We start from the raw sequence: 26,932 nt of genomic DNA, 5'->3' as shown, positions 1-26,932 counted from the left end.
TTAATCACCTTCATTCCAATAAATTTGTGCCCAGTTTTTCATATGAATTTATCTGGTTTCAGCTTGCTGCTGCACATTCCCATAATTTACTAGATTAAAGAGCCTTTCAGTACCTGATATTTTTCTCCGAAGGAAGTTCCTTCGCCATCATAATCAATTCCCTGCTCAGTCTTTTTTGATAAGCTAGAGAGAGCGAGTGCTTCGCATCTCCCATCACAAAGCATTTTCTTCAGGCTCTGAATCATTTTGTGTGGCTCTAATGTTCCACCACCCATTTTTCAACATCAATTTAAACCACGCAAGCCATTCCAGTGCTGGTCTCAGAAATACAGTATGTGCTCGTATCCAGTGGCTTGTCCCTTAGGACTCTTAAAAAAAAAAAAAAATCTATTCAGAGTCTTAGGCAGATGCAAGCCAGCTTCCTTCTGGCTGGCATTTGGAGCAAGTGAAAAACAGCCATCAGTCACTTTCACTGGTGCTGCCATCTCAGCAGGTAAAGAGAAAGCATGACAAGGCTGTCTCCTTGCTTGTTCACTGTGACGTGATTCAACACTGAAAGCAAGGCTGCCCCTGCACGGGGTACCGCTCTGAGCACAGATCACCCCAGGCACACCCAGACCACATCCATAGGGATAAGCTAGCCAACGGGCACATAGCAGCCATGTCCAGGCTCTTAAACTCTCTTACCCATCAAAGTGCAGTGGCTGCAGCCAGACTTTAAATGTGGGAGTTGTTTGGGAAAGTGCTAGCAGCCTGGGCCAACGCTGTGCCAGGGACCATCTGGCTGTGGACCCAGCTTAGCCCCAGTACCTGGGACTGCTCCCCACCACCCATTACCAAGGGAGATAAATGCCATCTTAACACAGAACCAGCCTCCAAGGAGGGAGAAGGACGAAGCGAATCCCTCACTTTCTCCTTCCGAACCCTCTTTCCTGACAGGTCAGCAGGGCTTCAGATCAGAGAGGCGGCAGCAGGCTGGGGCATCCTTCTCCTACCCAGTGGTGGCCTAAGGGCTAACACTGACACTGAAGAGGCAAGATTTCCACCACAGCAGAGCCTCCAGCAAGCACATCAGGCCTCTCAGTGCAGCCTCGTGCGTCTCAGCAAGAGAAAGGCAAGAAATAAGGAAGAAAAGGCAGTAAAAGCACTTTTGCATAAGCTCAGAGAGGAGGGCTTGTGTCTGAGGTCTTGCATCACTGTGCAGCTGGGACCAAACCCAGGCTGGCAACCTCACATGGGCTGATGCTTTAGCCCTGGGGGGTCCCTGGGCTGCCCGTCCTGCAGCAGACATCCGCCCAGCACCGGCACCCCAATCATTTCTCATGGCCGGACTGTCCTGCTGTCACTTGTCAGAGTCAACACAGCAGTCACCCAGGTATCCAACACCAACAAAACTGGTGGCACTTCACACCCGTTATAGGTAGATGAGATGTCCAGGCTAAGCCTAAATACCACTTTTTCTACCATTTCAGGGTTCTCAGATCAGGAGGTTGAAGGAGAAGTGATTTGGGTAAAAGATACTCCCCCTCCTCCCCCCAATCTCAACAGAAGGGAACAAAAATACTTGATGGCTAATATTTTATTAGATTTTGACTAGAACAATAGAAATTTCTCCTTTTCCATAGAATATTCCCCTTTCTTATATTCTGTCAGTAGCAGAAAATGCTGAATCACAAATCTGGAGTTTTTTTTTTAAAAAAAAAAAAAGTATTTCACATGCAGAAGAAACATATCTTACATCATTTCATGCTTCCTGCTCTGCTCTCTGGTGCCACGTTCCTCATTTTCAGGCTGTTTTAAAGGTCAGCTTCACAGAATAAATCCTGACCTCAGACATGGGAAATATGCTGCCTCATCACTCCAGGATCTTTTCTCACATGATTAGTCCCAACATTCCTGCAAGTAGAACAGTCCCTATTGCCACTGCCACAGCCAAAGAAAAAAGGCAAGGTATTTTTTCTTTCCATTCCCCAAGTTAACATTCACCACCATCACAGCCTCATTTCATAGGCTGGGGGCTACTTCAACAGTGTAATACTATTGCCATCTATGGGCAAGTAATAATCTTACCAGTCATACTTACAAGTTAAAGTCAGAATACATACCTAAACTGACAAGTACTCTCAGGAAAGTTTTAAAGACTTTAAAGAGGATTTTATTTAAGATTTTCCAGTGGATAAGGTATAGGATCTGGATAAAAGTTATTCACAGACAGCAATTACTTGTCATGGTATTTGTGTTAATCCTAATTATGTATTCATTCAACTGGCTTCATTTTGCCTGAAGAATTTTATTTTCATGCTATAATTTGAGCAGGCAGGAGAGGTCACATTAAGGTGTCAATCCAGAAGAAGCATGCACACTCTATATATTTTAAACAAAAGATCTGAATTTATTTGAAATGACTACTACAAATTATCAAATGTTTAAAGAATGATGGAAGGCACAACAGTGATGAACAAGCTTCAGTGCTACAGGAAAGGCAAAGATTAATTTACTTGCTTAATAATTTTTCTAAAAATGTAAGATTTCAACCTTATAAGAACCACCAGTCAATTAATCCTACTGGTTATAAATGACAAATATATACTGACAAAATAGTTTGATTGAAGTATAAAAGTTACTGCAAACTCTTTTTAGCTTGCTTATGGCCTCTAAGAAAGAATCTGGGTCTTTTTCAGTAACCTAGTGGACCCATGTTCACATAAAATTTTTTTTGACAGTATCTGTAAGAAATACAAAGCAAAACTGAAGCTCCCACTCACTGGGAAACTCTACAGATGACATTTAAAGGAGAGCACAACACCACAGCAAGATGAAGAATGGGTGTTCTGTTAAATCATAACTAGCCAGACTGTTATACTGCTCTCAGGTTCATGATAAAGGCATAAAGATTGCCTCCCGTGCCTGCAGAGCTCATTACCAGGTGGCATGGACCGTGCCTGGTTAACTTGTCAGCCTTGGCCTCTTCTTGGTCCCTGCTGAAGCAATGAAAGAAAAATGGCCAGGTCCTGAGAGCAAAGATTGCCCCACAGCTTGTCACTCAGGGGGGGTGGAAAGCAGCTAAGGCACCAGACCCATCTTAGTCCCTTGCCAGAGAAAGGGCACTGTAAGACTGAACCTCACAGAAGTTGTACAAAAAGAACCGAAGCGCAAAGTCCTCTTCTAACAAAGTCAGAACAAAAATGTTTGGATTTCTGGAAGAAAGAGCCAGAGGTGTTTGTAAATAAGCACAAGAATAGGCACTTCCAGTGACCACAGAACTATAAACAAAAGCACTTTTGTGCACTCCCGGATTACTTGCTCTTATTTTCTCTTACAGTCACATGCTTATGTGGGCCCGTACTGTTTGAAAACATGATTCATTAAGACGCCTTAAACTGCAACCAAGTATTGTACTATTAATACTGACTTTGTTTTAACTTTCCTGTTACTTAGTATAATTCATTTCATAACTGTCTCTCTTATGTGACCAAATCCTCACTGAATCCTTTAAAAGTTTTGGTTGATACATGCACTATATTTCCAAAGCGTTTCAGATTTATGGGCTTTCCTCCCCCCTCCTCGTCATTGTTTCATTGGTTCAGGGACATCCCCTTCTTCTCAGCAGATTGAAACATCCAGTAATCTGAAACAGATTTGGTGACCCTACAGCATTAAATCATGCTTTGTGGTGCTTTATTCCTGCTCCAAAAGACTTTATGCATTAGCAGGTACATAAAATTGCACCAGAGACTGAGTACATATTGAAAAGTAATAAATGATTCCATATGGTCTTAATTTTTCAAAGCAGTGCACCACTGTTTTAAAGCAATAGTGTTTAATTTTCCAATTAGGAAGATTTTTAAATAGCCCTTCTAACCCGCAGATATAGGAACACTCTCACTTCAGATATTCTCCCCAGCTGAGAGATTTGGGTGCACCAACAATTTTCACAGTCAAATGGTGTCCTTGGTTAGCTAGCTAGCAAGGGTACAATTAGCCAAGGCAGTTAATTTCTTCCTTTTATTCAAAAAAGCTTGTGTCATCATTACTGTGAAGACACAGGTCACAAAGCCTCTGTGAGCAAACTGAATAGCATACATTCCTCTTTAAGCTTCATGTACGTGAACATCTGTCAGACCTCAGCTACAGTTCCTCCCCAGTTTTCCCTGTTTACTTCCAAGGAAAAAATCCATTTTGGTAAAACAAGGCTTATAATACCGCTACCTAGATATATTTTAAGCTTAACATGCCTACTATGAAGAGTAGCTACTGTATTTAGAAACAGCAGGCTCTTCAGCAGATCAGTTCTCAGCATGTATTCAATTACATGCTTACTTAAATGGTACCCCCCAAAAATAATTAAAAAACCAAAATCGGGTCTCAGCCTTGCTGTCATCCACTCTCCACAGGTAAATCAGCAGTGAACGACTTAAGATGTACGCCTTTAACACAGCGGTTTGCTAGACTGAAGGAAATGGTCTTGCAGGGCAGGAGAGGGTGTGTACGAATGGAAGAATTCCACTTTTCAGATTCCAGGGGGAGTTTGCAGGGCAGTTAGCTATAATTGCATGCCCCAAGCACATTTAAGTGACATTCACATGAGCTGCAAGGAATGTAAGGCCTTTAATACCAGAAGCAGGACCGGGGCAGAACTGAGGCATTAAAGTTCAGAACTGCCCTCCCAAAAGCTCCTGCTCAACCGACGCCTAATCCCGGAGGCTCTGGAGTCCTATTTTTAGGCTGTCAGCATCCCAAGATACAGGACATTCTGCTTTTCGTATACTCAGAACCAACCCGTGTTGGGCAGCTCTGTGCGTCTCTTCCCCCTGAGCCCAGCACTGGAATTTGGAGCTCAGACACGTCTCCATGCAAGACGAGACCCACGGCCGCGGCTGCGCAGCCTGCTCAGAGCACATCCAGCACATACCAGCAGGCTCCAACTCCTTACAGAATGGTGCTGTGATCGCTCTTCCAAGACAGGACAGCAGGTAGGAGGTGCCCGTCGCTATCCCATTGCTCGCTGCAGCGTGTCTCAGGCACTCAGGAAATGTGACCCCATTCCCATTCCTCTGACTTGATGCAGCTCCTGAGTCAGCAGCTGCCCAGTTCCTCCAGGGTGGGAGAGAGAGAGAACCAGCTGCAAATGCTTATCATTGACTTCCCCACCATGTGCTGAGCTGCTGACTGCTTTTGCTTAACACTTCACCAGCTCCTTTGAACCCTTTCTCAACTCCCCAGGGGGAACTTCCTTCCCCCTGTATGCCTTGCAGTGTCCCCCACGCCAGGAGACCCCAAGTCAACATCTCCCCGCTTCCGCCCGATGGGGTTCCCTCTCACCTTCCTAAAGAGTATCTTACCCGAGAGGTAGGCTAGCCTGAAATGTATCTACTGGGAGGTAAGCTAGCCTAACATGCCCTCCATTTTCAGCCAGCCTGTTGAACCCGTACTGCTGCCTGGGGGAGAGGGTGGGGATTCAGGATTCATGGGAGCAATCGAGGACAGGCCATGACCTAGCAATAATAACATTGCCAGGGGGAAGGGAGGGGAACAGCCTTGGATTTGTCCCCTTTTCCAAGTCTGCTCTATGTACTTTACATTGAACATATGTCAGAAGACAAAACACAAAGTTTTGGGAAAAGGACCATGAGCTACATCTCCAGCTCCTAAGCAAGTGCTCTGATCGCTGGAGACAGCACAGGGAGGTGCTTAGACTTCTTCCTCCAGGGGCCACATACAGGAGAAAATAATTAATTCTTTGAAGGAACTGAAATAGGCTGTAGGGAGGCACATACTCTCAAAAGCACAGGCCAGGCCACAAGTCTCAGCAAAGGGAAATCCTTTTCTGCAACCCTCATTCTCTTCACCTGATGCCTGATTAAAGCCTCTGCTATACAAGCATGCCTTATGTTTGCAAGTAGAGGGAAGCAGGACTGTTGAAAAGCAGTTATTTTAGGGCTGTGGTGTATAAGCACCACTACAACGAAGCAAGGATCAAGGCTACATCTCTCTGCACAGCACAGTAGACAGGACAGCCACCTCGGGGGCATTTTTTGGTCCCATGAAGACAACCAACGACGCCAGTTTCGGAGGTCTCCCTACCAGTGCCCTACCTCTAGGCACTGAGCACGCTGGATCCCGCTTCCAGGCACGTACCCAGTCCCTTTCCCTCACGCAGGCCAACGCTGCCTGAGGCAGGGCTGCCCGTCCCTCCAGAGCTGGGCTTCAACTTGGCTTTGAGATGAGGGGAACAGGGACACCGAGAGGCCGCTTTGCCTGATCCTCGGTGCAGCCGCAGCTTCTAGCTGAAGGTAATTTTTAGTGCAAGTGTCACGGTACCTTCAGGACAGGCTTTTCTCCCAGCGCCGCTGCAGGCAGTACCTGAAGCCCGCCCGCAGCCTCCTCACTTGAACGAAGGGGCAGCTTCAGGCGACGGGGCCCGGGCAGGGCTGGCAGGGGCCCTACCGGAGCCCCGCGCCCGTCCGCACCGCGCACCAGCGGCCGCCTCCCCGCCAGCTTCGCGCTAGCCGGGGCCTGGCGACCGGCCGCTCAGCCGGGGCCATGCCGGCAGCCAGTCGCGGAGCAGGCCCGGGGCCCGGCGAGCCCGCCCGGCCCGGCCCGGCCCGGCCCGCCGCCTCCCGGGAGCCGCCCCGGCCAGGCTCGCCCAAGGCCAGCGGAGGAGGGACCGGGACCGGGACCGGGACCGGGACCGGGACCGGGACCGGGACCGGGACCGGGACCGGGACCGGGACCGGGACCGGGACCGGGACCGGGACCGGGACCGGGACCGGGACCCCAGCTACCCCTCCCCCAGCCTCGCACCCCCTCCCCGCGCCGCATTTTACTCGATTGTTTATTATTTTCCAGGGGGCGGTGGCGGGGTGGAGGCGCCGACCAATGAGAAACGCCGCTGCCCTGACGGGCGACAGGCGCCGGCCAGTGGGCTGCGAGGGCGGGCCGCGGCGGTCACGCGCGGCTCTAGAGCATGACATCATCTGTTTGCACGGCGCAGCCTAGCTTGGTGCGGGCGGGGCGGGGGAGGGGGCGGGGCCGCCGCCAGGAGGCGGGGCCTCGGCGAAGGGGCGGGATGGGGGGAGGGTAGCGGGGGCTCGGCGGGGCTGTGCGGCAGCGGCCCGGCCCTCGACTCCTCTCGCCCTGCGGCCGGCGGGACGCGGTGTGTCGGTGGCCCCGGCTCGCTCGTGCGAGCGGCGGGAGCCGCGTCCCGCTCGGCGGGGAGCAGCTGCCGGCCGTTGGGCTCGCGGCGTGCAGCGCCTCAGGGGCGGCTCTCCCTGGCGGGCGCCCAACCGCCGGTTAAACACGCCCCCCCCCCCCCCCCCCCCCCCCCGCTGAGGTGACCCCGCCGCTGCCCCCCCCCGGGTGTGTGGGCAAAAGGAAGGTGTTAAATTATAGTGACGGAGTAATTAAGCGATAAGTGGGTATAATTAAGCCCGTATGGGGTAACCGAGACGGGTTAAGTGACATGCCCGGGTTGCACAATGAGGCAGTGGCGGGGCAGAACGGCATTTAGCCGCTCGGACCAGCCCGGGTCGAGCGGGAGAGGTCTGTCTGTCTGTCTTCACAGGTATCGGAGAGGTCTGTCTGTCTGTCTTCACAGGTATTGGAGAGGTTGGTTCGTGGAGGTGTCCTGATGGGGCAAGAGGCAAGGGGAGATGGGTAAATGTCTCCTTGAATCAGTAACAGAAGCTGCTGTTGTGAGGATGAAATCCTGTCATATCATCCAAGCTGAATGTAAAAAAAAAAAAAAAAAAAAAAAAGTGGAGTTTCTTGCCAGATCTCAGCAGTTTGACTCAATTCACCCGAATGATATAAACTCGATAATTGCGTGTACTCCCAAGTATTCAAAATTTATGGTGCAAGCTTTTGAGTAGCGTAATGTCAGCTTAAAAATCAGGTTTAAAAAGATTTTAAAACATGCAATTAGGGTCTGGGCCCCCCCCCCCCCCCACTTTCTTCTTGGCCCTGAAAGTATATTTGGGTCACATCCACGGAACGTCAGAAACTTGGCTATTGGTTTGAAATGGAAGCTGAGATGCTCCTTTAGTGGGACTTTAAGAACAGGGATTTCAGGAAAACACCAGTATTGCAGGACTCATAAATAAAGCTGAGAAAGCTGGCAACACCACTATGCGCTATTTGTGGTTGTTACTGAGTGTACGAAACACTGTTAGAAACCTACGACTTCTACCCATGAGAAGCTGAGAGTCTTTCTCGGCCTACAAGGCGCAGCTTTTCAGTGGGCCTTGGCAATGCAGCTTCAGCAGACGTGTGGCCGCTTTAATGACAATTTGAGGCTATAGGGTTGAATTTTCCCACTTCCTCAGCTTCACAGCTCCTTATTTCATCAGGGTTTTTTTGGAGGTTTCATTGTAAACAGCATTTCTTCCAGAAAGGTGATCTGTTTTTTTTTAATGTGGGTGTCTGTAGTCACCATACTCCACATATTGCAGAAGCGGGTCAAGAATTCCTCAGCAGTGGGTGCTCAAGTTTAGGTGTATGCAGAGCTGAATGCTTCCAGCCTTCATGCTTGGTGCCCAAACTGTAAAGATCACTGGAGGAAAAAGTTGTTCTCTCCACAGTAGTAATGTCACCGTTTCCTTCTGCTACTGCACTTCTCTTCCTTCCCCTCCCCGCCCTTACAGCAGTCAGTCAGCCGGTTCACAGGCTGAAGTCCAACCTCAATTGATCTTTAAATTGCTGTTCATCGCTTTGAGGAAAATTTTATAGTCAGAACTCTGCAGCCGTCTTTGGCAAACCCTTCATGTCTCCATGGCACAATTTGGACCCTTGCTCTGTGTCTACCTGCCAGTCAGCCAATCTCCCTGTAATAACTGTGGAACCCATTAGCCAGTTTTAGCCAAATTGAGCAGAAAGGTTAAAGTCTCAAAGTATGAAGTTGGCTGGCTTATAGGCGACATTTCTTTCTAATCAGCACACAGGTCGCTCTGGATCAGCCACAAAACCTACTGCCCTTTGCCCAGTCTGTGTTTAAAGGACATAGTAGGGAACTGCGGGAAGAACAAAAAAATGTAGTGAGGGAGCCGCTCTGTCGTGGGGTGGAGGGGAGGGGTAGACAGGGTTATTGCAGTGAACACAAACCGCTCGGAGCCCGGGCTGCAGGTGGCTTACAAAGCAACCCGTCATATACTTGTTTGTGAGAAGTCCACGTAGACAATACAGCTGTTGCTTAATGTAACTGCAATATAACATCGTTTTATTGAGCGGCAGTACACTTTACAGTAGATTTCTCTAATGGTGTAATGGCGAGAAGTTCCAGGTGTCGTGTCCGCCCCCCCCCCCCACCATGCAACTTTAGCTCCAAGCATGCTTCCGCAGTAAGAGATTTGTGTAAGAGAGGTAAAGCCAGAAATGTGACCTGCATGTCTCTAGCTACCAGCCCAGGAGAACGTAGGTTGTGGCAGAATGAAGGAGTGATCCTATCTGGGTTACTACCGTGAACGGGTACGCTCTTATCTGATGGGAAGTCGACGGTCTGAATCGACAAAATGGAAGAATGAGAATGAAAACCGAACTTACGATAGCCTGCCGTAGTTGGACGTAGCAGCTCAAAAGAGTTTAATCTCAACGCAACAATCACTTACGAGGATTCCCACCCAGAGCGCTGTCATATGAATGTTACTTTCCCCGAAGCAGTATGCCACAGGCCCCACGTCTCATGGGTCTTGCACGGTCCGCGTATGGCTGAGATCGCCCGCTGAGATGACTTGGAGCTGCAAAGTAACTGTGACCCCGCCAGATCCATATAATCAGGTGTCGTGGCAGGTACACATCTTCTCAATATAAAACCGAGCGGGGAGAGTAGATAAAAGGAGACGCAGAGGAAGGCGCAGCACTGCCCTGAAACACTCGCAGCCTATGTAGGCACAGTGAGTGCGCGAGGCTTTCAAATGGCCTCAGGGCTGGCCTAACTTTATTCCTGTTGAAGTCAGCAATAAAACTCCCATAAACAGAGCTTTTTTGAAAAACCCACCCTTGGGGCATTGATGTACTTAAAGGAAGAGACGAAATCGTGTAGGCTTTAGATTCAATTTTGATCAGTTTGAATACGTATTTCAGTGGGCCCAGCCACAGAACGGTGATAAGAAGGGCTCCTCTGTCTTTCTGTTTTGCGCAGGCACATTTGGTAAGTAAAATGCGTAGGAACAATTATACTGTGGTTTTAATTCTGCCTCTAAACTGCAGTATTGTGGGCACGCACGTGCTGTGTGGAGCTGTGAAGAACTGGTACCGTGACTTAGGCGATAAAGGCTGCACGGCTGATAGACCAGTGAATTCTGAAGAGGGCAGATAATCTCGCAGTAAGGGCCTAGGGCTGGCACTCAGGAGAACCAGTTTTATTTCTCAGTTCTGACACGGGCTTCCTGTATGACCTCAGCACAGTCACGTAATTGCTTGGTGCCTCAGTCCATCATCTCTTTAATAGGATTACTGCTTACTTACTTCCTTTCTCCCGCCCTGGCCTGCCTTACTTAGACTACAATTCTGCCAGGGAGTGGAGCATTTCTTGCCACGTGCAGGGCCTTCACCCAGTACAATCTAATATACAATCTAAGAGATCTAATGGCAATGCCTGTATAGTGATGCAATGCCAATTAAATAAATAAAGGAAGACGATAATAGCATTTAGGACTAGATTCGCAGCTTGTAATCCAGCCCAAAGTCAAACCCTGGAACCTCGGGACCTGAGGAAGCGCAGCACGAGGAGGTTTGTACACTGGTCAAAATCAGCCCCAAGCAGTAGCAGGTTTGGGGAAAGGGCTGAGCATCAGTCACAGCTTTGCAGCTGGCCTTTCTGGCTAACTGCTGAAAGCCACAAGTAGAGGCTCCTCGGAGATGCGGTGTTGGACTAGGCGTCTTCTCATCGTGCACGGCCTTGTCTGATCTTGGTTCCCGGCTCTTCGATGCTGCTGCGGTTCTCCTCCCCTACCAACTGCTAAATCACACACGAATGCCAGTATCACAACTGCAGAGTAGCTGGTGTCTTTTTGAGCTGCCTTGCATTCCCGTAAGGGGCCACGTTACAACAAAAGCCGCGGCAGGGCACGCAACGTCGTGACCCAAAATGGAGCTGCAGTGAAAATTATTTCCATTGCTCGAACCTGCATTCATTCTGATTAATTCAGTGTCTCCTACTATATTTAGATAACTGAGGATTAATTGTATGCATGCTGAAATGCTGTCCCTTGTAATAAAATCACGCCAAACTATTCCTAACTTGAGTGCCACTTGAATTTGAAACCTAACTAGACCCTGAAGGCCTTAGCCCTTACTTAGCAGGATGTGTAAGGCATGCAGGATCAGGGCCTTGCTGTTTTCCAATCAAACCAAATGGTTTTCAAATCTCATTGCTTGTCTATAGCGCTAAATAGATCAGGAATAATTTAATTTGGCTGCTAATTCTACCTAGCAATGCTTCAGAAGCACACCTACTTCTCAACGCATGCAGTCGTCTATATCTGGTGTCGGAGACACCACTATTTTTGCGCTAAATCTGGTCCGTAGTTTAGGTCGATACAAAGGCAGGTGAGAACTGATACAGATACATCGCTATGCAATGTATTTATAACTACATCTGTATTAATAGCTCTACATTCCTCGGCTTTGTGGGTCACCCCTTTATCCAACCCGTAATTAACTACGTCTTCAAGTGAGCTACTTTGGAGGGCTGTCTGCCAGGGCACGGCCTCCGAGGAGGACGGACAGCGGGATTACGTTCACGCGTGGATGTGCCTGAACGTGCTCTCCTATCACCCGCAGGCGGAATGAGAGTTTTCCAAAAATGACTAAACTGGACTCCAAATTCAAAGGTTACCAGAATAACTCACGCGCCAGTAATTTACGACCAGTGGAAACAAGTCGGAAAAAAAACGGCGCGCCGCTCCTCGGCCGTGACCGGCTGCCGGAGCTGGTTTTAGGGTGAAGCGCAGGCAGCGAGGGGTGAAGCTCTGCTGCTTCCTGGCCCGGTGGGCCTGACAAAGACAAGAGGCATGGAAAAGCCAGACGGTCGCGTCTCTCTTTGCCGTTTAAACTGCAGTAGAGCGCAGAGCGCCAGGGCTACCGCAACCCTTGGAAAGAGTTTCCCATGCCCCGAGAGACTCCAGCGCTTCCCGCCGCCGCCTTCCCGCGGCCCGGGCGGTGCGGTCAGGCCCCGGGCCGGCGGGGAGGAGGTGCCGCTCCGCAGCTGAGGGAAGGCGAGCGGGCAGGCGCTTTCCCCGCCGGGTCGCAGCCGCCTCTCCAGCCCGCCCAGCCCCGCCGGCTCCCGCCCCGGCCCGGCGCTCCCGCCCCGGCGGGGCGGCCCCTGCGCGGCGCCGCCCGCCCTCCGCCCGTGGGCGGGCCGTGGCGTGCCGTGCGGTTAGGTTGAGGCTCCCTGCGTGTGTCTATAACTTTGTGTTGCTGCCGGTGGTTGTTAGGAGGAGGGATGTGGAAGTCGGCGGCGAGCAGGGTGACAGGCTGCTCGGGCGGGCTGCGGCGGGCTGGCTGGGCGCGGGCGGATCGCTTGCCTCTCGCCGGCTGCTCGCTGAGGGAGCGGGCGGCTTGCCGCTTTCCCCTCCTTCGCCTTTAAAGGGAAGGCTCCTCGGAGCTGAAGGCGCAGGAGCAGGAGGAGCAGGAGCCATGCAGCAGCGCTGCTTCTTCCTCCCGTGAATTCGGATCGCGATTTCTGCCGGTGTGGAGGTGGCTGTTGATTCTACCCCCCCCCCCCCGCCCCCGCCTCCCTCCCCCCTCCCCTCCCGATGTGGCTCTCCCTGCCTCTTCTGCCTGCGCTTTTTAAATGACTTGAGTGAAGGGGGGGGAAACTGTCAAGATGGCAGCAGCAGGAGCAAGGAGGTTATGAACGTGGTGTTGATGCTGGAACAAAACCTATTCTCTTTGGCAGCCCTAGGGAGGGCTTAAAGCTTCTGGACCTGTTGGAAGACTGGCGATTTGATTTGTTCCCGTTGTGTTTGCTTTTTCCCTGCGAGAAGAAGGATTTTTTTTTTTTTTTTTTTTTAAGCGACCAGCCCCCGGGGTGGCCTTCTCCCGCCCCTTGCTCCGTCGGCTGTGAGATTTTGGGGGGTTGCTTGCCTGTGGCTTGGGGGGCACCGCGAAGTGACAGGCTTACGCTAGCATGCAGCTGGATGTACGCTAAGACTTGGGCTCCCTTTAGGGCGTTTTGAAGAAGGAAAAAGTCTTCGGCATAATCTGAAGGACCGCTCTCCCTGCCCTCCTGCCGAGGGAGGGGGCACAGGACCAACCCCCCCCAAAAGGGAAGATATCCGCGGGAGCGACGAGGAGCGAGCTCGGGGGCGGGTGTGGGGGGGTGTGTGTGCGTCCTCTCCCGGCTGGATACAGCGCGGTTCCCGCTGGAGCTACTTCTGCATCCGCATGGAGTGAAACATAAACAAACGCACGCACGCACCGCGGGAGCGGCCGCCGCTCCGCCGGCGCGGAGGGCAGCGCCGCGGGCACCCCCGGCCCCGCCCGGCCCCGCGCTGCCCGCCCTGCGCTGCCGCTCCGGCTCCTAATCTGATTTTTTTTTTTTTTTTCCCTCCCCCTCCTTCCCTCCCTCCCTCCCCCCCCCCCCCCCCCCCCCCCCCCCCGCTCCGGCGTGCGCATCGCCCGCGGGGAGCGGGGCTCGGGGTGCCGCGGAGAGCCTGCCAGCCCTTAGCGGAGAGCGGCATGCCCGCCCGGCGGCCCCCCGCCTGCTAGGCTCCCGGCGGCACCGAGAGGGCGGCGGAGGAGGAGCAGGGTCGGCGGCCGCCCGCCCCGTCGCAGCGCCCCGCTGCCGCCGCCGCAGCCGCCCGCGGGGGAGGCCAAGATGGCAGAGGCGTCGCCCCCCGCCCCGCTCTCGCCCCTGGACGTGGAGCTGGACCCCGAGTTCGAGCCGCAGAGCCGCCCCCGCTCCTGCACCTGGCCCCTGCAGAGGCCCGAGCTGCAGGCCAGCCCCGCCAAGCCCGCCGGCGAGCCGCCCGCCGACGCCGCCTCCATGATCCCCGAGGAGGAGGACGACGAGGAGGAGGGGGGCGGCTCGGCCATGGCCGTCGGCAGCGCGGCCCCCGCCGGCGGAGAAGCGGCGGCGGCGGCCACCGCCGTCCCGGAGGAGGCGGCGCGGCTGCTGGCCCCGCTGCCCGGGGGCGGCCCGGAGGGGCCGAGCCTGTCGCCGGGGGGCCCGGCGGCGGCGGGCGGCGGGGGGCTGAGCGGGGGCCCGGCGGCGGCGGCGGCGCCGAGGAAGTGCTCGTCGCGGCGGAACGCGTGGGGCAACCTCTCCTACGCCGACCTCATCACCCGCGCCATCGAGAGCTCCCCGGAGAAGCGCCTCACCCTCTCCCAGATCTACGACTGGATGGTCCGCTGCGTCCCCTACTTCAAGGACAAGGGCGACAGCAACAGCTCGGCCGGCTGGAAGGTGAGGCGGGGTCCCGGGCCGCGGCGGACCCTCCGCGCCGCCCCGACGGGCGGGCTGCCGCGGGGCAGGCGGCGGCGGGGCGCGGAGCCGGCGGCTTTGCCCGACGGCCGCGGGCCGGGAGCTGCTGCTGGCCGTGCTGCTGCTGCTGCTGGTCGCGCTGCCGCCTTTGCTTATTTATTTTATTTATATTTTTTTAAAGGGAGGGGGTGAGAAAAGTTTTGTCTCTTTGCTGTTGCTGCGTGCCAAGCGGTGAGGGCTCCTAACTCTGGGAGAAGGGGAGACGCCGGAGCGGAGCTGGCTTCTCTGGTGCGCAGGCACATAAGCAGGGAAAGAAAGAGACGTGTGGGGGGAAAAAAAAAAAGAAAAGGAAAAAATATTTTAAAGGGTGGGGGTTTGTTTCCTTTTGTTTCTGAAGTTATAGGTACCTTTGGTGTAACTCGTACTGGAAATAAGCAGAGTTGCTTTTACGCAGGGTCAGTCCGAGTCTCAGAGCTCAAATACGGAACGACTGTGTTATTTGCGTCAAGAAATACCCCAGTGGTTTCCCACACGTTCCTCAAAGGCAATAGAGGGAAATTCGGGTCTTGACATTTCTTCATAAAGTTAATCAAAGCGTGGAGTTATTGGCCACTCAGCCACGGCAACGCTTGGTTTGCGTTTCTTGCGGTGCCGGTCTATGAGGGCACCGTCTCCTGATAGATCCCATATATCCGAGCATTTTCTGTCCAGCGTTGCGACAGTTAGCAGCGAAGATTACTACCGTTTTAATAAGTGAGGAAAAAAAAATAATCTGGTTTTGTGGCTTGTTTACTTAGCGCATGCAAAAGCACGTTGCAGGCAGGCAGGGTTTTGCTCTTAAAGACAGAGTCTAATAAGGCCTACCAGGAGCCGGTGCTGCACGTAACGCACATTTGAAGTGATTTCCAGAACTGCTTTTTTCTCCTCGTTTTCCACGTCCATCTATCGGTGTCTGTCGGATGCGGAAATGTCACGTACTTGCAGCTATACAGACATGCAGGTGCTGCTTGGTGTCGATACTGTTTGCAGAGGGAAATCCCGGTACGGTTCAGTTGCTGCTGAGGGCCGATGCCGGCAGCATCCGAGACTGAGTTTTTGAATGGATGGCTGAAGGCGAATTCGCTGGGAAGTTTTATTGTGTTACAGAGAAATTAAATTTCCTCTTTGAATCTCTCTAGCTTTGGACCAGGGGATAACTTACAGTATACAAATCGGTCAGCAATACTGTACGGATGAAACATATCTGGCAGTTTTCCTATTCGCAGCCCTGTCTCATATTTTGGTGCCTGAGTAGGACTTGCTGCTAGGAATTGAAGTACAGCTGTATGATTTTTACCTTCCAAATGGAGCACTGTAGAGGAAGCGTTTCACTGACAGACTTGTCTCAGGCTGGGGAAGATATAAACACAAAAGTTTATCGGTGGCATAGCTAATTCAAGGCAAGGCTTTTGAAAACACAGATCCTTTTTACAGCTTTTGTGTCTGTATTAGGTGTTGAATTTTGATCTGACTTTACAAGCGTGACACAGAATGTGATAAAGGGTTACATCTTCTGATGACAGCCCCTGCCTTCACAAGTTGTTTGGTTTCACGCAGAAGCAGTGGCTTTAGATATCAGCTGCTATGACAAATCCAGCCTTTTTACCCGATAGTTTGAATTTTCAGTAAATTCTCAATACCTGATTCAAACGAAGACTTATCGAACAATGGGGCTGATACTGTTTCGGCTGAATTTAGTGGCAAAACTCCCATTCGCTTCAGCAGAAGTAGGATCTGGGCCATAACACGAAGTGCTTACATTGATTACTATGCTTAATACAGTCACAATTTTTCTGACAATTTATACTGTTAATTTGATATTGATTCCTTTGCTGAGCAGCATTAACTGGTACTTGGAGCTAATTAAAATGTTAAAAACTTGGATCCCTTGAGATTCCTTTGATATAATTTAGTTCAGAAGTTTCTCAGAAGCCTTTAAGATGACCTTTCTCAGGAGATGCAGGCACACTGGTGGCAGAAAATTCTGCCTCTGTAATGAGTGTGAGCTGTCTCTGGAAGTTAGGGTAAGGCACTGGATCGCGTTAACGGAGGGTGCAGTTCTGCGTGGGTGGTAGGGGCATACTGAAAGGGGCAGAGGAGAGGTCAGGAGCTAATAATTTGCCAGGCATCCAAAACTGCAAAATTTTAATTCCTTAGCAGGGATAGAGTTTCTTTTAATGTGTGCATATACATTCGGAAGAGGACTATTTCAGTTTCTTGGCTGGAACGTAAATTAGTTTGTGCGGAGGCAACACTCTTAAATAGAGACTCCATCTTAGTCTCCCGATGCTAAAACACATTATATGTTATTATCATCTTTGTTTCTCTCACAGGTAATGAATACAACTCTTCAGGAACTAATGTCAGCTTTTCGCATCAGACTTTTTCAGATTGCTAGTTACACTGAGATTTTAAATGAACAGAAGATAGTTCTGTATCAGAAGGTTTTTATCTTAATTTAGAATATTTTTACACAGCTGAGTTCGTCTTTGAAGGCAGCGAGCCCATTTAGCCAGATTCTGCTCTGGCACTGAGTGGGAAAATTGTCATTTTAAACAAAGGGAAGGAGAGAACTTGGTTTTATTATCTTATGTGTTATTATATATGAAATATTAATACCGATTCCAGTGAGATGTGCTGAGTACCATAATCCATAAACATGGCTGGGATTATACTCCTCAAAACAATTATTTTAAGAGCTATAAATTGAAGTTACCACTATCACTTTTTTTTCTTTTTTTTTTTTTGCCTAGGGCATTAAAGCAGAAGTGAATAGTTCAGATGTGGTTAAGAAGGCATATATTACGTTTCCGCTAATTCAGATAAGGTTTGCCCAACACCCCCACCCCAACAATCTTCTTTGCTTCCCCCTCCCCCTGGCCCCGGTGGGATGTTAGCTAACCTAATACTGCCTGACAGCTAACTAGGGCAGTAGTGTACAGTGCATCGCTGTAGAGCCGGCATGCTGCGGACACCGTCGTGGGCCACGGGCAGCCTGGTTTGATGCAGTCCTGTACGCTTCCAAATCACCGGGAAGGGTTTAGGTGCATGCTTCAATACCCGCTTACTGTCTTGAATACTTACGGAGGGTCGGTATTTATATTTATTATCACTGGAGGGGGGAAAAGGTCTGAGGGTGAGCTGGTTTCACCCTTGTGAAATGCACTGTGCCTGGCAGCTGTTGCAGGTACTTCCACAGAGCTCCTCGATGACCAGATCTACCCGTCTTTCCAAATTCAGGTATCCGTTACCCTGTCGATGTCTTGCAGTCACAAAACTAGCGTGCTGACTTAAAACCCAAGTTTTTCCCCCCAGATATTTAGGATGCAGTAACTGATTTCACTCAATAATCTTGAAATGGATAACTGAAACACCTTTGTGTCTGTGTATATAGTAGAGGTGCCGGGTTTCACTATAGCTTAAGTACTTCCGTACCTCTTCCAATAATGTTATTTTGTAATTTTCTTGCAGCACTATCTTGTGAAACAGTCTTTTCTACATGAAGAGTACACTAGGGGGACTATTTTCCTTTTTGTCGAGCGGTATGGCAAGGCTATGAATCTGGTCCTTTATACACAGATACCAGCAATTCCCAAATTTAAATGCAGCTGATTTGCTTCGATTTGTTTTTTATATTGGAAGCCTATTTGTTTTACACCTGTTGCACTCGTCCTCCTCATGAAAGATAAGTACTACCTGCTGGGATATTTACTTTGAAGGGGAGATTTTTATAAACTTTGTACATGGACATTTCATCATTCCTTACCATGTTGTATTGACCAATATGTACTGAAGGGCTGCAGTCCCTTCAGCGTAGCAAATGCATGAGTCTCTTCTCTAATTACTGAGACTTGAAAGGACTTGAGAAATTTGCCAGCGATGTAAGACAGATGTCTAAATCTGTTAGCCAGATGCTGATATGCAAGATGTGTTGGACCTTTTTTGTCATCTTTTTGCAAAGGATGTGGGAAGGAAGCAACACCACTCTTTGCTCTTCTTACTTCTTCTTCCTCACAGTGGCACACAGCATCTTTAGCAGGAGTGGCAACGTAAAACTGGAGTTTGCATTAGCTTCATTTTTTTTTCTCTGCTGTCTTTTTAAAAATTTTTTCTTTCTTTCTTTTTAAAGACTGTGTTTCCCAGTTAACTGCTAGCATGAATATTTTTTCCAGCCTTCTATTATATTCTTACTTTTTTTTTTCTCCTACTTTTGAGCTGCCTTGCTGATCTGTATGGAAGGGTTTGGGTTACAAGCTGTAGCCTGATTATTTTAAGTTTTGATCTACTGAAGCAAGCACGGGTTTAAGCACGTGAATGGATCCTTGGGACTTCACTGGGATTACTTGTGTGCTTAAACTTACTGCTTAAGCATCTTACCTGATCAAAGCCTTACTATGTCGTGCTTTAACAAAATACTCAGTAACGTTTGTAAGTGAGTTTTGTGCTGAGCAATATAGAGAGATGTGCGGTTCCAGCCCCAAAGTCAAAACCGCTAGATAGCAAGCTTCTTGCATCAAAGACGAGTATACTTTAGTATCAAAGTAACAAATGACTTTTTAAACTTTCCAGTAGAAACCATATGTAGACATTAGCACACATTATTATTTTATATCTGTAACATACATCAAAGATCTCACTTTTCCCCAGCTCACGCAGGCAGGTGACAGCTATTAGAGGAGAGAGAGACACACCGGGTAGCTCTCCCAGAATCATTGACACTGTTTGATCCACAGTGTGACAGTGAAGAGCACCTCCACTGAAGGACTTGTTAAATGCAGATACAAACACATCAGCTACGAAGAGGCACAGGCTCTGAGAAACTTAACTTTTGATGTGAATGGGAAACCTCTGGTGAATGATGCCGGATAGTATTGCTGTCAGGTAGACCTGTGTGATAAGTACTGGAATCAATGTTCCATGGTTCTTCAGAAAGAGAAGGTTGCCTAAAACAGTCATGCAACATTGGTGTTGTCTGTAATAGGTTATTAGTGTCAATATTTGAGCATATTTAAAACAGGAAGCTTGAGAGTCAGAGGTTGGCTCCTACACTTACCTGTGTGTTTGAAAGTACACGGTTAAAGCTAATAAAAATTAAATCACCTTAGTGGCTTTTATATCTGCTGTATTGTATTGGCTTGAACAAATGCTGTCTGAGACTATCAGGATGCGGGAGAGAGGTGTCCTGGCACTCCAGCCCCAGGACGTCCTGCTTCGGCTTGGTTTTGTTCTGGTAAAGCCAGCGGTGTCTTACGCGTGAGGCCATTTTGTATTCGGGTCATTTTGGTGGTGCTACACCACTTTGCTGTAATCCTGGGAGATTAGGGGAGGCTGGGCACGTGCTGGTGCATTTAGAAAGGCGAGTGATTAGGGTTAGCCCCGTGGTTTTGTGAAAGCTCTTTGTGCTGATGTGGACAAAGTAGAAACCCGGAGTCGGTGGCATCCTCTGCAGAAGGCAGGCAGCAGCGCTGGGGCGGGCGCAGCCCCCCCACATACCCCCCTGCAGCAGCCGGGCTGTTTTCAGCCAGCTTGCGTGGGGTGGATGGGGAGAACAAGCGTGAAATCACCCCAGAAAATTACAGTGGGTTTGCTGGGTTCAAAGGGAGGCCGAAGGGATTGCCTTGGAGATAAGGGAAAGCTGAGGATAAACAGCCAAAGCATTTCTCTAGGTGGCAGCCTCCTAAAGGTGCCCTGCAAGATTTTGGCAGCCAGCTATTTTGCGTGGAAGTATGGAAAATCTTTTGTGAGGATTGTTTCTTATTTGCAATGCAATTACGGTGGGTCTTAGCAGAGTGGCAGCTTGCCAAGGCAGAAACTGAAAGTGTTTTCTAATGCAAGTTGTTACTTAGACTAAAATCTTTGCGTGTTCTTGTTTCTCTCCCACTTTTTTAAAAGCCTTACTACTATCTCTGTCACAGAAAACGTGCCCAAGGGCAGGGTTATAAAATGGCAGCGTGAGTTTCTTTTAAAGGCAGGAGGCCCTCCGCATTTCGAGGCAGACTTTTTCTGGAGGAAGGCGAGCTCTGAGCATCTTCCTGCTGCTGTTTCGTTCCCCCTGCCAGGAAAAAACTGGGATTCCCAAGTCGTCACTGGAAAGGGGCCACAGCCTCGCCAGGTCCCGGGGCAGGAGGCACATCCAGGTCCTGCAGCATGTAGCGAATATCCTGATAAAGGCCCGCCTGATAACACAGTGCTTGGGGAGCTGCAGGGTTTTTTCGATGTGGCTTTTCTTGGGGCTGACAATACGTGCGTAGCGCAGTGGTTCGGGAGCAAAGTAAAGTATTCAAGTAATGTGCACGGTCATTCAGTTTTCAGTAGTGCTGGCTCAGCATGCCATGAGTTAAGTTAAGATTATGCTTAACCTTTTATTTGCTCTTTTTTTATGCTTCTACAAACTTAGACTGTTCTTTTCTGTTACAATTTCCTGAGCGTTGCCACACACTAAGCTTGGAAAATGAGGTGCATTTAGCCAATTTATGGCCTGACATATGTTAATTAACATTAATTACCTGCTTGAATAGTCCATTTAGCACTTATTATTAAAAAGTGGCTTGTCTACAGAAGGGGATTTTCCTTCAGAGTGAGATGTTTTGTTCTAACTTGCTTCAGACAAAGCCAGGATGGGGTATCCCGTGCTTCTCTGCGCGGCTATACCAGTTTCCTGATGTTCCAGTTGTGTGTGTGGGATACTACTGCACCACTGACAGGCACCAACTCCTTACCCGTGTGTATTTGACATTTATTTGACACCAGCTTAGCTTTCCCAAGCAAACCAGTGTGCTTCCGAGCAGATTTTGCTAGCGGTGGGTACTGCTCTTGTTCCTCTGATTGAGGCAGCTGGAGAAAGAGCCGAGCTTCTCAGCTTGCCAGGAACTGCAGGGAGATCTGGAAGCCTGCAACGATGTGGCCCCAGCCCCTCTTTGGGTGGAGGGCTAGGAAAAGCTCAGGTGTGCAAGGCTGGAAGGGGTGTGTAGGAGTTGCTGGGGCACACTGTGGTGCCCTGCAGGGAAGACGTCTTCAGCTCTACGGGGCCAAGGATGATGGACCTTGAGGCTCCCGCAGCCACTGAGAGCAGGCCACTGCTGCAGCGGAGCACGGTCTCCAACAACAGCAGGTTATGTCTTGCTGTATTCATCAGCTACGTTATCTAAGTTATCTCCTGGGCAATGCGTTGGGTGAGGGTTGTCACAGGTCATTGGTCTAAAATCTGTCAGATGAGAGGAGTAACGAGCAGAGAGCACTCGTTCGATTTCCAAATATCAATATATTTTTTAAAAAAATCCATTCCTCAATTTGCCGTCCCCCAATTCCTCATTCCTGTCTTGGGAGACTCCAGGGATGTTATGTCCTACTTCACCTTCTCCATCCTTCCCTTCGTAAGACCAGCTGGCAGGGTTGCATGGTGCATGGGGTGCCGCTGTGGGAAACAGAGGGCTGGCTCGTAACTGTGCAGGGGCACGTTGCAGAGTATAGCTGCATTTCAGCTGGGGATACGGCGTGGAGGCGATGAGGCTACAGGACCGATGAAGAGCAATTTCAGGGCAGTGTAAGGGGTTGGGTACAAGCGAGTGATTGCGTTAGTGCTCTGCCTCATCCCTGTGGTGAAATAGGAAGGGAATTGCCTTTCAGTGGGGCTGGAGGAGAAGAGCATCACTGTGTCACGATTGCTTTTTCTCCAGCGTGGTTCCTCCTGATGCTGTGCCTAGCTGTGAGGTCCGGGAGGAGCCAGTCTTGCCCTGCAAAGCCAGAGTCCTTTCTCTGTGCCACCCCCCTTGCACATTTGCTCAAGGACTGATATGCTCCTAATGCTGCTTTGCAGGGAATTTGAGGCGGGTCAGGAGTTAACAGCATTGGTGTCTTGTTAATATCTCTGTGTGTGTGTCCTACCTGGACTTTGCTTATTGGGGCAATTTTCTGTATCTGTATGCTGGTACCTATTAAAAATAAAGGCTATTTAAATACTTCTAGTGATATAAAGCACCTTTGTAAGGTTTCACTGATAGAGAAGTGCCTTTCTGGGGATTTGTACCGGTAAAGAAGTGCCTTGTGAAAATTAGCTCTTATAACAGACTTGTGCTAACGAATTGAATGGATCGCTTGCTCGATCGCAACATGCTATGTACTTAAGAGCTGAATTATGAAATGCTGGGTTCTCACTTGAATATGTTTATTTGGCAAGGTATTCTATATGGCTTTTCTTCGTTATTTTTCCACTGCTGGTGAAGTTGCCGCTCGTTATGTGTAAAGGGACGCGCGAGGGAGGTGCACGCTGGGACGGGAGGGCAGAGGCAGCCTGCGGATCGTTGCTGGAGGGCTGGAGGAAAGTCCACTTGAAGCGAGGAGGACAGCGTGCGGCACCGACAGCTTGTCTCGGGGCCTTTGCAGCTTGTGCCTCCAGCTCTCCCGGAGAGCGCTGCCTGCCAGTTTTGGGGGGGCAGGAGGCTGCTCGCAGTGGGTGTGGGGCTCTGCCTGTGCAACCTCTGGCTGCTGTACACCTGAGTGCTGCCGGCGGTCAGGTGCTTTCCATGGGGTGAGTCACTGGATCGTGCCACTTCTGCGTCCCTTCACCCACTGCCCATGCCGAGGTAAAGGGTGGGTCTGTGCTGACGTCTCCGTGACAAAATCCTGTTGAGAGCTCCGGAATGAGGGCAGGAGGCAGGAGCGCTGCCGAAGGTGCTGTTATTCTCCTTCGACACCTGCCTCTGAGGCTGCCTTCACACTTTGTGTTGTGCTATGGGTCTGCCTGGAGGCTGCTCGTAAGCCAGCCCTCAGCCTTGCAGTGCCTTCAGGCCAGCCCACCTCCTCATCCTTGGCTTTCCGAGACCTTTGGCTCTCCCAAAGGGAGCAGCGGGGGCCACGGGGATGCCCGGGAGTGTGACCAGCGGGTGGGGCGCAGTCCTAGGAACAAAGTTTTCGGTAGGTTTGCTGGCTCCTGAGTCGCGTGAGCAGAAAAGGGCAGGTGCGGGCTGGATGCCAGCACTTGAGCAGGGAGGTAACATCTGCTTATCCTGACCCCAGAGGAGTGGGAGGCAGCAGATAAGTTGGAAGGCTGATGAGGACAGAGCGTTCTGCTGGGGAAAGACAGAAAGAGGAGCACCCAAACACTCTGGCATGCGTCCAGCTGGGCTTCACTCTGCCTCCTGGCTGCTGCAACTGCTCAGCCCAAAGCAGTTCGTAGTGGGAATGAGAACTGGTTTGCGTGGACGCAGACCAGTTTCTGACGGTGCAACTTTCATGGGTACACGAAGTAAAGAGAGCAGGGTCTAACTCTTGTCCCTGCTAAAGGCCATGTTAAAGCAGCGGAGTGGGGCTCTCCTACGGTGCTGCGGCAGCATGCATTTGCATTAATGTAAGTAAGACTCAAGGCAGCAGTGCTTAAGATCCTGGTTGCAGCTGAGTCTGGGCTCCTAGTGAGGACTGAGCATGAGCAGGGAGTGTTAGTAACAGTGTTGCACTTGAGTAAACAAAGCTTTGTTTAAAAACATATTGATTACCTAATAGTATTCCAATACAAACTACTCTCCTAGTCTAGACAGCCAGCACTTCTGACTTTGTAGATTATTTGCTCTTATAACTTAGTGTTTTCGCATGCTGTACCATGTTGGTTTCTGTGTTTTTTCCAAAATAGGATGAAGAAGAATAAATACGTTATTCTAAAGGAATCATTTTAGGACACGACTTCCAGGGCCATATTTGTTTTATCTAGCATGTGGACTGAATTATCTTGATACACACTCCAGTTATGTGTCAGCGCTCTTAAAACCTGCTGTATTTGGTTTTTTTTTTCTCTCCATGCTAGCTCTTCAAGCAGATATTTCAGCTCTCCAAAGACATGTTATGACCAAAGTTAGCCCCACTTTCTCACATGAAATTTGCAGTGTAAACATACCTTAAAATGAGAGACTTAATCCAGATCAAAAGTTTCTGACTTTGCAGGTATTTGTGAAGTTAGGCTGTGAACGCCTATCTTGTGTAAATATATTTGCTAGTACTTCATGGAGGATTTATCAGTTTCATATATAAAGTTCTAGATATGCTTAGTACATAAATTTGGCGTCTGATAAGTGAGAACAGTGCTCAACAAAGAATGTCTTTGTGTGAGGCTCTCACAGGCTCCCACATTATCACCTTTTTTGCTGATTGGTTTTGCACTGAGAGCAGCAATGTGGTTTCCTGAAAGCCTATAACCTACTGTTTGTTCTGCAAAACTGCTCTGGACCTTAACTAATTTTCAGAGAATGTTTTTTTCCAGGAATTCATAGGAGAAGGTGGCGCCGGTTCAAGTCGTGTCCTGAGATGCTCGTAAGCTGAGACACGTAGAGCCGCTGCCCCTGTTTTTGTGCAACACGATCTGTTGTGTTTAAAAGTTTCACTGTATGGGGGAACTCAAAACCATTTGTCTGAGATGTCAGGTGTCAGAGTGAACAGTGCTTCTTTAAGTATTCATCAAGACCTGCAATGGGAGGCTGCTAGTCCTACGATGCCTTTGTAGGAGAACAGCACTGGCACCGAGAACGATGCTGCCACTGAGGAGCTGTAAAAACTCCGAAGCGTTTTGTGAATCTTAGGCAAGCAGCTTCTGCGTTTCTGTAGCCTGAGCCATATATGTGGCCCAGGTAAATGGGCCACATCTAAAATCTTCGATTTTCAAATGGAAATCATGTCAGAGCTCTGCGTGGATTGGGCCAGAGGTTTCCAGCCTAGTTTGTGTAGCAGCCAAAAGCTCCAAACCTAATATTATTATTTTCATCATGATGTTGACAGTGTAATTCTCGCTTCCCATAGCATGTTGAGATTTATTTCTTGCCCCGTTGCTCTTACAGCCTGGTTCATGCACGGCAAAAATACTTAAGATTAAAATGTGCTAGAAGGTTTGCACACCTGGGGTAGGAGAGAAATCTTTTATGAGGAGCTGTTTTTCAGAAAGCTCTGGGGAAGGGAGCCATGTGCTTAAGAAGGTATTTGAAAATCAATTTTTGAAGGTATTTGAAGGTATTTGAAAATCAATGGCCATTTTACATACAAGAAAAGAGGGAAAGCGTGTAGGCCATGAGCTAGTGGCATACAGGGCTGGGATAGGATTCTGTGAGCGAGCAGTAGGGAGTAAATCAACTTGAGGTATGTTCATAGACATCTGATGTCTACTGGGCCTAGTGGGGTAGCTTGGAGCAGGTGGAAGAAGCATACTGTTTACCTAATTAGAAACATAAATAAAATCTTCCCAACATTTTTTTTTTTTTTCTAAATTAAAATGCATTTGAAGCATATGTCAGACTTCTCACATCCAGGAAAGATCTCTAAAACCCTGCCGTTCCCCAGGGAGGCTCTTTCTAGCCCACCTCCTTCAGGCTTCTGCCAGGCAGCAAGTCCTCCTGGTCGGAGGATGGAGTGGGACGTGCATTAGCAGCTGGAGATGGCGGGGTTCTTCCTGAGCGCATCCGTACTCCTCTTTAATCAGTGGGAAAAGGTCTGTCATTTGAGGTGGTAGACCATGGGATTGGAAAAAACAAAGAAAATGATCACAGTTGAAATCACTGAAGGTAGGATTTCACCTCTCTGTATTTATTGAGAAGGCGGTGATGGTGGGGAGCAGGGCCTGGGCTGCTGTACAGTCAGAGCAGCTCCGTATCTCCAGTGTATTTTAGATACCGAGGAGACAAAGATGATGCTAATTGCAAGAGAAACTACTTAACTACTTTGTATTATGCTTGAAATGAAGGGGGAATAACGCTGATTGAATGACCTATTTTGACTTTCTCAGTATAATATGTTTAATGTTTTAGTCTTTCTCTGGACAGTGAATTAGAATTTTATCAAATCATGCTGGAAATGAATATGTTGCTGGGCAAAGTATTTTATCTTCGCAGTTTTAACCGCAGAGTTACTTCTTGCCGCTTGACTCGATGGCAGGAGTTTTCTCTTTCGGCTGGAAAGGTCTTTTGCTATGCAACGCGGTGACAGCAGGTTTTTTTTAATACAAAATAGGGACCTGTCAGGAAGAATATAAAATAGGGCACTGAAGGAGTCTAATTTAGAAGGAGAAAGGGCATAAATCTCCACCTCTCTCTGATGACAGGAGGCCAAAGTACAGCAGAAACGTTTCCCTGCTTGTAAAACGCTGGTCCTGATAACAGAGAAGTTGTTCTGTTAAAGGCACAGCTGTATCTACCCTCCTTACAAGTTTTTTGACGTTATTTTCAGTACGTAACTGGATGTTACGTAAGGGGATTCTTAGACGACGAAGCACCTCCGTTAGGGTCTGCTCTGCTTATTGTGCCGTTACAGAAATTGTTTGCTGTTTTGGACCAGTGTCAGGCAGAATAATACTGAATAACTCCCAGATGAACGTGGGTGGTGAAAGGAGAAAAATAACTTCAAATAAAGAGGGGTATTATCAACTGAGCAGCCAGTGTTGATCCTATGGTGCTGAAAAATGGAAGCAGGAAAAATAGTCTTTTTTTTTTTTCTTTTTTT

At 49.3% G+C, this 26,932-nt stretch overlaps 1 protein-coding gene and 1 long non-coding RNA gene across 7 annotated transcripts in view; one reads left to right on the top strand and one right to left on the bottom strand.

Annotated features, from left to right (window-relative positions):
- LOC142593211 (uncharacterized) overlaps positions 1 to 6,393 on the bottom strand; it is a 28,071-nt gene extending 21,678 nt beyond the window's left edge. Inside the window, exons 1-2 of the long non-coding RNA XR_012830920.1 lie at positions 6,322 to 6,393; positions 4,913 to 5,094 (exon numbers count right to left, since the gene is read on the bottom strand). This is a non-coding gene — a long non-coding RNA (uncharacterized LOC142593211). The remainder of the gene's footprint in view (positions 1 to 4,912; positions 5,095 to 6,321) is intronic.
- Positions 6,394 to 13,816: 7,423 nt separating this feature from the next.
- The window catches only part of FOXO3 (forkhead box O3), a 272,533-nt gene continuing 259,417 nt past the window's right edge, over positions 13,817 to 26,932 (top strand). For 5 of the 6 annotated variants that reach the window (XR_012830907.1, XM_075706831.1, XM_075706825.1 and 2 more), the window contains exon 1: positions 13,817 to 14,404. Coding sequence is in view for 4 of the 6 variants with exons in the window: in XM_075706831.1 (XP_075562946.1) it covers positions 13,817 to 14,404 (588 nt within the window). In the remaining 2 variants the exon portion in view is untranslated. Of the gene's footprint in view, positions 14,405 to 23,763; positions 23,808 to 26,932 lie in introns of those variants that run through there. The other variant, XM_075706830.1, reaches the window with a different exon arrangement.

This window comes from Pelecanus crispus, chromosome 3 (assembly GCF_030463565.1).
Source record: "Pelecanus crispus isolate bPelCri1 chromosome 3, bPelCri1.pri, whole genome shotgun sequence".
NCBI lineage: Eukaryota > Metazoa > Chordata > Aves > Pelecaniformes > Pelecanidae > Pelecanus > Pelecanus crispus.
The sequence above is the reverse complement of the archived record's forward strand: the minus strand, read 5'-3'. Positions and strand labels throughout refer to the sequence as shown.